The 13,032-nt window shown below is 42.5% G+C and overlaps 1 protein-coding gene across 12 annotated transcripts in view; it reads left to right on the plus strand.

Annotated features, from left to right (window-relative positions):
* crb2a (crumbs cell polarity complex component 2a) overlaps positions 1–13,032 on the plus strand; it is a 124,331-nt gene that overhangs the window by 92,238 nt on the left and 19,061 nt on the right. For 10 of the 12 annotated variants that reach the window (XR_015097227.1, XR_015097228.1, XR_015097229.1 and 7 more), the window contains 4 exons: positions 2,830–3,392; positions 6,139–6,304; positions 10,296–11,166; positions 11,263–11,379. Coding sequence is in view for 8 of the 12 variants with exons in the window: in XM_086096412.1 (XP_085952538.1) it covers positions 2,830–3,392; positions 6,139–6,304; positions 10,296–11,166; positions 11,263–11,379 (1,717 nt within the window). In the remaining 4 variants the exon portion in view is untranslated. Of the gene's footprint in view, positions 1–2,829; positions 3,393–6,138; positions 6,305–10,295; positions 11,167–11,262; positions 11,380–11,497; positions 12,723–13,032 lie in introns of those variants that run through there. The other 2 variants (XM_086096417.1, XM_086096418.1) reach the window with 2 other exon arrangements.

The raw sequence follows: 13,032 nt of genomic DNA on the forward strand, positions 1-13,032 counted from the left end.
CCTCCTTGTCGTCTCCTTCCCCCTCTCCTGTCCGCCTTCCTTCCCCTCCCCTGGGCCGGGGGCTCCATCCGTGGCCCAGGTCTCGGCGCTCCGGGGGCCGGGAGGGTGGGTGGGTTTGGTGTTGTGCCCGCCACGCTCCGGTGGCCCTCCTGGCACCTCGGGCGGGCCCCAGTATCCAGGGGGCGAGCCTGGGGGCCCCTGAGGTGTTGCGCTTGCTCTGCCCTGGCAGGGGTCGACGGCTCCCCTCTTTGGTGGAGATTTTCATGCATGCCAGATCCACCACACCAGCATCTATCGAAACTCAGACAAAATCTGCTTCATCCTCAGGTCATTGAATCGGTGGAGGCTGGTGTCTGTGGATCTCACTCTGCTTCGTCTGTCCTTCCTTCCTTTCCTCAGTCTCTCCTTTGGTCTCTTGAGGTCTCCCTGATTTGTTGTAATTTAGATGTTTCTGGGGTTGGTGAAGAACTCTGGTTGGTGGCCCGGTGGGTGGTGTCTGGTCAGTGCTGGATTTCACTTTCCTTTTTTTTCTTTGGTCCTTCCTCGGGTCTCCTGACGGCGGTGTTCGGTTTAGGTGAACGGTATGGGATTTTTTTTAATAGTTTTTTGGTGAACTAACGAATACACACACTCACACGCACGCACACACGCACGCACATACACATACACATACTCACCCACATACAAAATGATAAAAATTAAAAATTAAAAAAAGAGCAATGATGATGACATTACCGAATGAACAATACTGAGCTCTTTAAGGAAAAAAAAATACTACTGCTACCTCTCCTAGACACTTCCATACCTCCCCAGGTATATCATCAGGACCAAGTGCCTTTCCACTCTTCATCCTCTTCAATGCCCTTCTCACTTCACCCTTACTAATCTTTGCTACTTCCTGGTCCACAACAGTCACTTCTTCTACTCTTCGTTCTCTCTCATTTTCCTCAGTCATTAACTCTTCAAAGTACTCTTTCCATCTTCCATCACACTACTGGCATCTGTCAACACACTTTTATCCCTATCCTTTATTACCCAAACCTGCTGCATGTCCTTCCCATCTCCGTCTCTTTGCCTTGCCTATAGATCAGTCTCTCCCTCCTTACTGTTCAACCGAGCATACAAGTCATCGTAAGCCACTTCTACTTTCACCCTACGCTGTATTTCCCTGTACTCCTGTTTACTTTCTTCAGTCCTCTCAGTGTCCCACTTCTTCTTAGCTAACCTCTTTCTCTGGATCCACTCCTGCACACCTCCTCATTCCACCACCAAGTCTCCTTATGTCCTTTCCTTCCAGATGACACACCAAGGACTGTCCTACCTGTCTCCCTGATCACATTTGCTGTAGTTGTCCAGTCATCTGGAAGCATCTCCTGACCATCCAGAGCCTGTGTCTCAACTCATCCTGAAAGTCATACAACACTCTTCCTTTTTCAGCTTCCACCATTTTGTCCTCTGCTCTGCCCTTTGCCGTCTTTGTCTTCCTCACCACCAGAGTCATCCTACACACTACCATCCTATGCTGTATGGCTACACTCACCTACCACTACTTTGCAGTCGCTAAACTCCTTCAGATTACACCGTATACACAAGATGTAGTCTACCTGTGTATCCTTACCTCCACTCTTGTAGGTCACCCTATGTTCCTCTCTCTTCTGGAAGAAAGTATTCACAACAGCCAATTCCATTCTTTTTGCAAAGTCAACCACCATCTTTTGCATTCCTCTCCTGGATACCAAACCTGCCCATCTCGTCCTCATCACATCTGTTTCCTGCACCAACATGTCCATTGAAGTCTGCACCAATGGCAACTCTCTCACTTCGGGTGATGCTCTGCATTATTTCATCAATTTCCAACCAAAAGTTCTCTATCTCCAGCTCACATCCTATCTGTGGCGCATACCCACTAATGACATTGATCATCACACCTTCGATTCCTAGCTTCAGGCTAATTACTCTATTTGACACTCTTTTCACCTCCAGGACATTCTTAACAAACTCCTCCTTCACGATAACTCTTGCTTCATTTCTCTTCCTATCTACACCATGATAGAATAACTTGAACCCTGCTCCTAAACTTCTAGCTCTGCCCCCTTTCCACCTGGTCTCCTGAACACACATTATGTCCACTTTCCTTTTCCTGTCATAGTTCCAACATTCAAAGTCCCTAATCTCAGTCCTAGACTCTTGGTATTCCTCTTCTCTTTCTTCCTACTACAAACACACCTTCCTCCTCTCATTCGACCAATAGTAGTCCAGTTTTCACCGGCACCCTGTAGTTTAACAGCACTGATGGCGCTCGACTGATCCGGTATGGAAGTCATATATTTGATTCGCATGTTTGATTTGGCCAAAGTTTAATGTCGGATGCCCTTCCTGACACAACACTCTGTATTTATCCGGGCTTAGGACCAGCACAATAATACACTGGCTTGTGCCCCCTTGCGGCTACATTGTGGATAAATCAATAGTACAGAACCCAAAAAATTATAGGAGAGAATCCATTGCAATAATGTATTATAGCAAACTAGTTGTGTTACATGGATTGTTGCAAGAGTTTTATGAAGCTCTGACTCTCTGTGTGGGTCAGGTGTCGGGCCAGCAGTGCCACATAATTGAGGCACAGCTGCCAGTTTGCAGCATGAACCAACACCTGTTGATTTCAGCAAAGTCAGTGTTGTTGCCAAAACAGGTGATTACAGATGAATCGACCTCAAGCTACAACCATCATTGCGGATTGGTAAAGTCGATGCGTTCACGAGTCAGTTCAACCCCTAGTAGTTGTCTTATTTTGTCCATTGTCTTATTTTGACTATTTTCCCCTGACAGAATTGCCATCCTGGACATACAGCCATGAGGGACGTTTGAGTTTTAGCTTGTATGATATTGGTAAAAACCATGGGAGGAACTTTCAAGTGTCTTTCTTTTTGAGGTCATTAAAGATGGACGGGCTGATCTTTCAGCTGAGAACACCCAAAGGAGAAGTCTACTTCTCCATTTATCTAAATAGGGGGAGGATTTTTATCAGTTCGTGGACCAACAGTACCCCCATAACAGCGCCCATATTTTTGGCAGACGGACAGAGGCAACTCATTCTCGTCGAAGTACAGCAAAGACACGTTACCTTTGAGCATGCAAATCTTCATTATGGAATAGGGACCATACCTGAAGTAAGCATTAAGAGTGGCGATCAGGCTTACTTAGGAGGACTACCAGAAGAATGGGACTCTAATCAATGGGGGGGGCATTACAAAGGCTGTATCCAGGACTTACGTTTAGATTCAATGCATCTGGAGGTGAATATATTGAACGACACACATGGAGAGGAGATCTATTTATCAAGGGAAGCTGAAAATGTCAAGAAAGGTTGCATCAGTGATAATACTTGCAAGGTAGGAAAAGTGTCTTTCATGTCCATTGTTAAACAATTTTTACAGAAATGTCCTTTTGTTCTAGACAGAGCTTGATGTCTGTGACAATTCTTAGGGAAAAAGCTCGATTTTAGATGATTCATTCAACATTCTTTCAACAAATCAGGGTCCATTTATGCTGTACGGTCACAGACACCATGCATCTTTCGGGTAAACTCTACCTTTTACAAATAATTTGATCTGGTACTGTCATTAATAATGTATCCCACAGTTGGGCAACTGGCGGCACATACTCCAAATTAAATTTGATTAATTAAAAAAAAATAAAAATGTACTTTCCCTTACTGGAGAGCTTTGTTTTTATAACTGATGTTATCCACAATCTAAACAATCTTGCTGCTATCTTAATAGTACTGAAGACTTGGTGGATCTATCATTGAATCATCAAAGAGCATTGGAAAATTTCCTCTGTTGGACTCTGACCATTTCAATTGAACTTAGACTAAACAAAGAGTCAGGCATGAAAATCACCTTTCGGCGAAAAAAAAAGTTTTCAAACCAAAATAGGTGACCTACTGTATGTCAATTGTGCAGATCTGATGAGAAAATCTTAAGGCGGGGAATGGGGGTTGGCGTATGTAGGTAACCAGAGAGTGCATCGGTGAACTCCGGGTGGGATGGGTATCAAAGACTGCACCGATTCATGTGAAATCAAACGGTCCCATGTTTTGGATCCAAAGCGCGTCTTTCTTAGTAGTGACTGTGCGGAAGGAGTAGAAGTGTTGGCAATTTTCCATGATGTCACCCACTCATGATGGATTTCTTTCACACTATGCAAAAATGCATTTCCAGGTTTGGAAGCAAGCGAGATTTGTCCGCCGATAAGTTAACTAATAGTTTATAGTGTATTGCAGTGCGGATGAAGCCTGGCAATTCCTAGCTTTGGTTGAGCATAGTGGCCCACACCTGGTGAGTGGAATTCTCGGTGCTGACGGCGAGGGGCGGTGTTCCCGGCCCTCCGCAATCGGCTCGCCATATGCTAGGAGCATGCCCGCGTCTTCCCGCCTCTGCCTGGCGCCGACACAGCAGTGATCCATCTTCACCCACCGAATCAAATCATGATGGAAGATGCGCATCTTTACATTTGTTAAAATATATCATAAATTGTGTTTTAGAACAATACTTACCATACTGACTATATTTATAATTTCATACGGGTAAAATAGTGAAATCTTGTGGCCAAAATGGAATGAGCGTTACGTACTGCATTGGGTACATTGAAATGAGTTTGCTCCCAATTAACCTTTCGCAAAAGTCCCGCCCCCTCAGTTGGCGCTTCCTTCTGGACACTTACAATGTTACAGAACGTACCAGAACATGTCTGTGAGTGTTTTTGAAGCATACAAGTGCTATATCTTCCAGATTGATGCAAAAGGGTCTACAGTATGCAGTGGAAGGGTTATTATTATTATATTCATAATATTACAATATGCAGAAAAGCAGACTTCAAAATTATCAAGGCTAAAGTACACAGGTCTCAAGATAAGTTAATAAATTAAGTAAATTAAGATAAGTAAACAACAACGGCGTCTCTCTCAGCATGAAAATTGTAAAATCGCAACATAATTCCCATTTTTAATAAATGTACCTGTAAACTGATTATGTTTTTTCCCCCTCTGTTTACTCTGAAGTAACACAAAAACGCTACGTGAAAGATGAAAACAAAATAAGTTCAAAGTGCCTGTGAAGAACGCTTACTCGATGTTCACTTTGTGGAAATCGAACAAAAACATCATAGAGCTCCCAATGTGAGACTCAGGGTAAACTATCTACTCTAGGATGTCACATTACCTAGTTACCTGGCTAACATGAATAACATTGATCAAGCTAAACTTAGTAGGTTAAGTATGATGCAAAGATTCTTAAAAATACACATACTGAAGCAAATTTACATCCATTGATCGGGCTAAGTAAAGATGGTCTTTTGGTGATGAATGGCCAATGACAGTGGCGTATTAGCTAAACCCAATTTACGCTACACTTGCTTGACGGACATTGGCCGTTTGGGGCGTGGTTTGCGAAAGATCAAGTATTCTCTTTATTGTCATTCATGTCCTCTTCCAAATGTAATTTTTTTGCTAGATTCTACTCCAAGGTGGGTTCGAATTCATCGCGCTACACACGATTTCCAGTTACCAAGAATTGGAACTGAAAAGGTTCAAATGCGAAAGGTACCCATCCCTACCTGTGAGTGAACGCAACGCGTGTTGTTTTTTTCATCATGGTCCAATAAAGGTTGCTAAGATGTTTGAAAACATCTTTTCTTGACGCCATAAAGTTTTGAACATATTAAGTACCCAATCCACCCAGCCCCCGCCTCCACCATGCATCTTTGACGCCTGACCCGTTTTCATGCCGGAGAGTCTTTGAAAAGTTCTCAGTTATTTGGCATTTAACCCTTTTTGATTCATTTCAATCTCATCAACCTTTAGCACAAACTGTTGTGTCACAGAAATCACGTAATCAAATTATTAATAATTATAAGGAGGTACACCACTTGAGCAGGGCACCTCTTCACCAACCAGTCTCAATTTCAATATTGCATTCGTCTCAACACTCGATTGAATTTTCATGCTAAAATGTTCAACTAGGTTTAGAAATATGTGCTTTCCATACGTCTCTTTCCACAAAGTTTTGGTGGATCATTTGTGTCTTAGCATGATCTGTATATATGTAATCTGTATTTCGTCATTGCTTTCCTCAACAGATGAGCCCTTGTCAAAACGGAGGAGAATGCACAATCACATTTAACGATTTCACATGTTTGTGTCCGGAGGACTACACAGGTGTTACTTGTGAAACTAGAGTATGGTGTGTCAGTGATCCTTGTTTCAATGATGGATATTGTGTCAACCTCGTTAATGGATATGAATGTAAGTATCTACCATCTTGACAGTGCCATGAAAATGTATTTGCCCCACTTCTGATTTTTAAGTATTTATCACAAAACTGTTTTGGATTATTGAGCCAATATCTCAAAAAGACAAACCAAGTAAAAACAAAATGCATTTTTGCATATTTGTATTGAACCATTCTTACACAAAGCACATCCATAGTAGTCACATAGTAGTCCTAGTAGCATAGATAGGCTAACTCCTAGATTACACCGCATGCGCATCCGGCGGCGGAGCCCATTTGTTTCCATTCTATCACCTTGTTCAAATTGCACCGGCTCTGTATGCGCTACGGATTGACGGACCAGCTCCATTGTACCGGAGCCCGCCGGACGAATAGACCTATTTTCTATTTTTGCTGGACGACGCATCCGTCGGCATCCGTCCAATGGCAAAGTAGCACAGAAAACATTGAGCGGGACAGGAAAAACGACGTAGTTTCAAAATAAAAAATTCCGGTTACTTTTCAGAATTAAACACTCGCCAGATTCTATTTCGCAATCATGTCAGCAAAATATCATAATAGGCGGAGACAGGCCTGGAGTTAACAGGCCAGGTGCTGTATTCACAGTTTAAACACCAGCGAACGTGGACAAGGAGAGATTTATAATGGAGGTGGAAAGCCACAAAATTATATTTGACATGGCACATCCTTCTTATGAGGACAACCTAAAAAAGGATTCTGCATGGAACGTCATAGCAGAAGCCATGGGAGTGGACGGTGCGTTATTGCTAACTTCAGTAAAAACGTTTACAATGCAAGTTGTGCCACATTATCGTACGCAATCACGCAAGAGACGGCGGGAAGTTGTGGCGACGGAGCTGCCGGATCGCAGTTGTGCGTAGCCGGTGAGTTTTGCCCATGGTATTGACGTGTCTGGAGCACACAGTCAAGACGGAGCGGATCTGCAACGCACACACATGTGGTGTAATCTAGGGGTAAGGCTACATTCACACTGCAGTCAAATATGACCCAGATCAGGGTTTTTTCTTTTTTTACCCAAATGCGACCGTATCTGTTTTTTTATGTCAGTCTTAACGGCTCAAATCAAATGTTTCATATCCGACCTGGGTCACTTTCATATGTGGTCCTAGATTGGATGAGTAACCGATTTTTTGCAATATGACCTCAGTCTGAAGGGCCAGGTCGCATAAATCCTACGTCTACGTCATCAAAAGTCCAATATGCGCTGCACGCGGGCGGGGGCATTACTTGGGAGACGTACATGAATCAGCAAACGTACGTACGTACGGGAATCAGTAACAGTTATGACTTTGTATTTGACTTTAATTTAATACCACTTGAAACATGAAGCATCAAGTTGACATTTGTGGTGATATTAGTCATTTAGCCACACAGTCGACTTATTTATTACGCGCGGCAATGACGTGACATCATCGTTAGGAGAGGGTGAAGTGAGTAGTGACAGGAGTCGGAGGCAAAGTGTTAAACAACGGAGCCAAGTGCTGGTCAGCTTTTAAATCAACTCTTCACTTTTAACATGCGGGAGGGAAGTGAGCAGGAAATTCAACTCCTGTTCAGCGTGTCAAACAAAATAGCTCGGGAAAAAACAAGGAGCTCGAAAAGGTTCGCTTTATTTTCACAAAATATTACTTATATAATATAATATATAATAAAATATTCAGCCCACAAATCTAAAAAAAAGTCTGGTGCTGCCCCTGCATAAAGGAGTCAGTTAACAAGTAACATCTGCATCAGCACATGCACGCACACACATTTGTTTTCAACTGAACTCTATGAGAAAGGGCACACCTCGAACAAAAGGCTCTCATGACTTAACTCAAGATACAGATTCCAGAAAGGGCTCGTTAGAACGTCAAGGGTTTGGGGAACACCAGCATGTTCTAATTTTTTTTATATCGGATAAAAAATGACCAAATAAGAGCAGGTTAAAAACCTGTAACTTTTGAAGAAACGTTAAGAAAAAGGAGTGAATCGAGGCACTTGAGTGACTTATCCTCGCTTTAAGTCAAACAAAAAGTACAAAATGATGCCTTTGCCACACAAAAGTGGGTTTCTGAAAGAAGACCCTTGTGACTACAAAATGTCCAAGTATGATGGATAGTGAGGAAATATTGTGGCTGTGGTGATGAGTTAATCTGAGATTTTTCTAAAAATGTGTTTTTCTCTTTGCACTGGCATTGTTTGAACCACTCTAGCAGACGCAATACACATCAGTTAAGAGCTTTTTTCCCCTCGATTTTGCTCACTCTCTTTTAACCCACACAGGAGGGAGAGTTTATATATTTCTTATAAAAAATGTTGACACCAAGCTAGAAAAAGGTGCTTGAGTTGTGGATTTTATTTTTCCGTCTCTGATTTTTCTGGCGTGTTTTTGGGGGAATTGCGTCGCCATGGTAACTTGGAATTTCGATAAAAATAATCAGATCGAGCCGCATCTTTTGATACCTCATTTGTGTGGGTACGTTCAACGGCGCGGGCTGCATTTTTTCAGAAAATTTTTCGGTACATAAACTATAATAAGTATGCTGGAGAATAAGATATAACTGCTTTGCTCCGCAGCAATCCCATAATATTTTTTTTCCCAGGATAGTAATATGTGCCTGCTTTGCTCCGCAGCAGTCCCATAATTATAATTTGTTTATTTTTACATAATTTGGGCTTGTAAACCCCACGAAAACAGGGTTTCAACAAATTAGAATACAGTGAAGAAATCATCATGATGCAGTGAAGAAATCATCGTGTTTCTTCTCAGTGGTTTCCATGGGGTGGGGGAAAAAGGATGGATGGATTGATGGATGGATGGATGGATGGATGGATGGATGGATGGATGGATGGACAGATGGAACGATATGCCAATCTTCAATAGTTGGTTGGAATCTCAGCCTTAATCACTGCCTCAATGCACTGTGGCATTGCCTGGGGATCCTGAAAGCCCAGGTTTCCTTGATGCTTGCTGTCAAGCTCTTTGTTTTTGGGTCTGGTGGACCTCATTTTCCACTTGATAGAACACCATAGATTCTCAATGGGGTCTAGGTCGGGTAATTTGGCTGACCATTTAAGCACTGTGTAGGCACGGCCATTAAACCAGGTTTTGGCTGCTACTGGCGGTATGGGCAGGGGCAAGGTCCTGCTGGAAGATGAAATCTTCATGCAGGATCACATCAAATAAATCAAAAGTACTGAAGATTGACATATTTGAAAACATCATATTTTCATTAATTTGCCAAATTTCTCTAATTTACATGGTATGCAAGGTGATTTCTTCACAGTATTCAATTTTTTTTAAACCCTGTGGGTTTGTGGGTTTTACAAGCTGGAAGCCCAAATTATGTAAATATAAACAAATTAATACTTTAAGTTGTGGGACTTGAATCTATAATCAATGAAAGTTAAACTTTTTTGCATTGAATGGCATTGTGGGAATTAATTAACTTTGCCAAGACATTCTATTTGTATTTTTTTTGAATGGGTCTGTACATATTTTATTAGTGTTGTTCCGATACTGTTATTGGGAGAGCCTCCGATTAAAACAGTAGTATCGGCATCGGCGAGTACTAACAAGTAACATGCCGATACCATTACTTCCAATGCTAATAAGGACTTTGGATGGAGCATCTTGTGAACGACATTCACTGATGTAAAAAAAAACAAAAAACATAGCAAGTCTGGAATGGTTTAGTATAATTTCCATTCATTTCAATGAGTAAAGACGATTTAAGATACGAGCTTTCACTGCATGCCGAGCCAAGATATTCTATTGGCCCTTGAATGCTCTGAACCTATGGCAGGGCAGCTTTTTCACATTGGGAAAAAATAACTAGGTATCGGTATAGTATCGGCATTGGCCGATATTGCAAAACTGTGTATCGGAATTGGTATCAGGGGTAAAAAAATAGTATCGGAACAACACTATATTTTATCATTAAAAACTACAATAATAATAATTATAATTACTAACAACAGTTTGCATATGTTTACTCCTAGGTGTATACAATGCAACATTTGACAACAGTCCTGTACATTTCAGTGCTGAAGGTTCACTGGCTGAACCGGTATCTTCAATATACATGGAGCTACGGACCCGTTCTGAGAATACAGTTCTTTTGAGGGGCTCGAAGGGTTCTGACCTGCTGATAGTTGGTCTGCTTGACTCCTCAGTCTGGGTTGAGATCCACATAGGCACCAGACCTGAGATACTGACCTTTACAGGAGAGCGCAAAGTGAGTGATGGGATGTGGCATCGAGTGAATTTATCAACGACAAAGCAAGATCACAAAGCGTCTCAATGGATAATTACAGTGGATGGAATTATTGATGCCAGGAGTCTACCTAAGAGCACAGGAAGTTTACATTTTCTCAATGATCAAAGCTCTGTGCTCACCATAGCAGAGAGCTTCACCGGGTGCTTAGGTGCAATAAGGGTCGGAGGAGTTCATCTCCCATTTGTCAATGACTACAACACTCCACAGCAATCTCAATTCCATTTACTTGGAAAACAAAAAATTAATTTGGGCTGCAGCAGTGCCCGTGTTTGTGATTCATTCCCTTGTCTAAATGGAGCTACATGTCATGATCTCTTTAATAAATTTAACTGTCAGTGTGACTCAGGTTGGGAAGGACACCAATGTGAGATAGAAACTGATGATTGTGCTTCCCACCCTTGTGTTTATGGGAACTGTAAAGACTACTTAGCTGGTTTTGAGTGTCTGTGCCACCCCGGATATGCAGGCGCACACTGTGATGTGGATATGGATGAGTGTGAGCAGCATGCTTGTCAACATGGGGGCACATGTCAAGATGGAACCAATATTTACACCTGTTTGTGCCCAGAAGGTTACAGCGGTCCACTATGCGAGTAAGTACGCTAATCAGTATTTATATAGTTTTTTTTCCCCGTTTTTTCTCCTGTTCTCTGCTATAAGAAAGCAAACTGGTCTTCCTTTTCCAATAGGTGGGACTATCCACCACTACAATGTGGTAAAGATTTGCTTTGTGCAAATGATGGAATCTGCAATGATGGGCTCTGGGGAGCTAGCTGCACATGTATTCAAGGATACCAAGGCAAAAGGTAAGTTTCTTCATTCAACCATTCATCCATTTTCTATCGCTTATCCGGGGTTGGGTAGCGGAGACAGCAGCTTTAGCAGGTAATCACAGACTTACCTCTCCCTAATCACTTCGTCGAGTTCCTCCTAGGCGATCCCAAGGCGCTCCCTGGCCAGCTGAGGCATAGTCTTTCCAGCGTGTCCTGAGTTGTCCCCGGGGACTCCTTCCCGGAACACCTCACCAGGGGGTCCTCATTCAGGAGGCATACTAATCAGATGTCCGAACCACCTCAGCCGACTCCTCTCAACGTGGAGGAGCAGCGACTCGAATCTGAGCCAAGACCCCAAAATACTTGAACACCTCCATTTGGGGCAGGAACTTGTCGCTGACTCGGAGAGAGCACTCCACTCTTTTCCGACTGAGGATCATTGTCCCAGATTTGAAAGTGCTGATTTTCATCCCAACTGCTTCACTCTAGTGAGTGTTAGAGAACAGTACCACATCCTCTGCAAAAAGCAGAGATGGAATACTGAGGCCACCAAACAAGACTTCCTTGGCTGCGTCTAGAAATTCTTTCTGTGGCGCAAACAAAATGAGTGTACTATCTTGTTGGTAACTGATTATCTTTGGTCACGCACTAGACGCTGTGACGTATTGCACATGCGCTATTGACAGGTACATTATTGAGTCTGGTGAGTAAAAGCTATCGTCTAGCTCAGAGTCGTCTCACGGGTTTTATTTGTTCAATTAAAGAACATGACATGGTGTCAGAAGTGCTGTGTAGCTGTGAAGATAAGCACTGAACTGCAAATTAGTGGGAAAAGGGTGAAAGGTGAGCACAAATGGACAAAGTGGATACGCCGCTTCGAGAGATTTTGCCAGGCAAACAATCTTTCTACAAGTTCAGAGGAAAACCAAGTCAACACATTAATTTACTGTATGGGTGATGAAGCTGATGATGTTCTGAGAAGTTTAAGTTACTGAGGCAGAACAGAGGGAGTACGACAAAGTGAGGGACAGCTTCCACAACTTTTTCATAGTGAAGAAAATGTTTATGAGTGTGCACGATTCAATATGTGCAAACAAGAGCCAAATGAGACTGTAGATGCCTTTGTTACTGCCCTGCATGCATTAGCGGAGCATTGCAATTACGGTACGCTCCATGACAAGCTCATAAGAGACCTAGACTTGGAAAACGCTGTAAATATGGCTAGGCAATATGAAGAGATTAGAAAGCAACAAACTGCTCTGAGAAGTGAAGGTAACGTGATGCAAATGAAGGTGAGCTCTGTGGAGAGTCATTAAAAGCAAGTCTGACAAAAATAAGTTTTGATTGCAAAAATAAAAGAGGCTGGGAGTGAATGAGTTAATATTTTCATCCACGAAACATTTCTTAACCACTTTGGCTGTTTGTTTTGTAATTTTGTCATGCTAAAAAACTCTGTCCACTGGTGCCAAAGACCAAGTTTCACCACAGACTGCCTAATGTTGTTTTTGGAAATCTTCAGTATCTCTCACTTTTGTTGTGGTGACATTTACTGTGATCAGGTACCCTGGTCCAGGGGCTGCAAAATACTTCACACACAAAGTATTAGGTTACCACCACCATGTTTGACAGTAGGGATGGTGTTCTTCGGATTGAAGGCTTACCCCTTTTCATCACCATATAAAGGAT

This window comes from Leptonotus elevatus, chromosome 15 (assembly GCF_054856555.1).
Source record: "Leptonotus elevatus isolate MCC_2025b chromosome 15, RoL_Lele_1.0, whole genome shotgun sequence".
NCBI classification, from domain to species: Eukaryota; Metazoa; Chordata; class Actinopteri; order Syngnathiformes; family Syngnathidae; genus Leptonotus; species Leptonotus elevatus.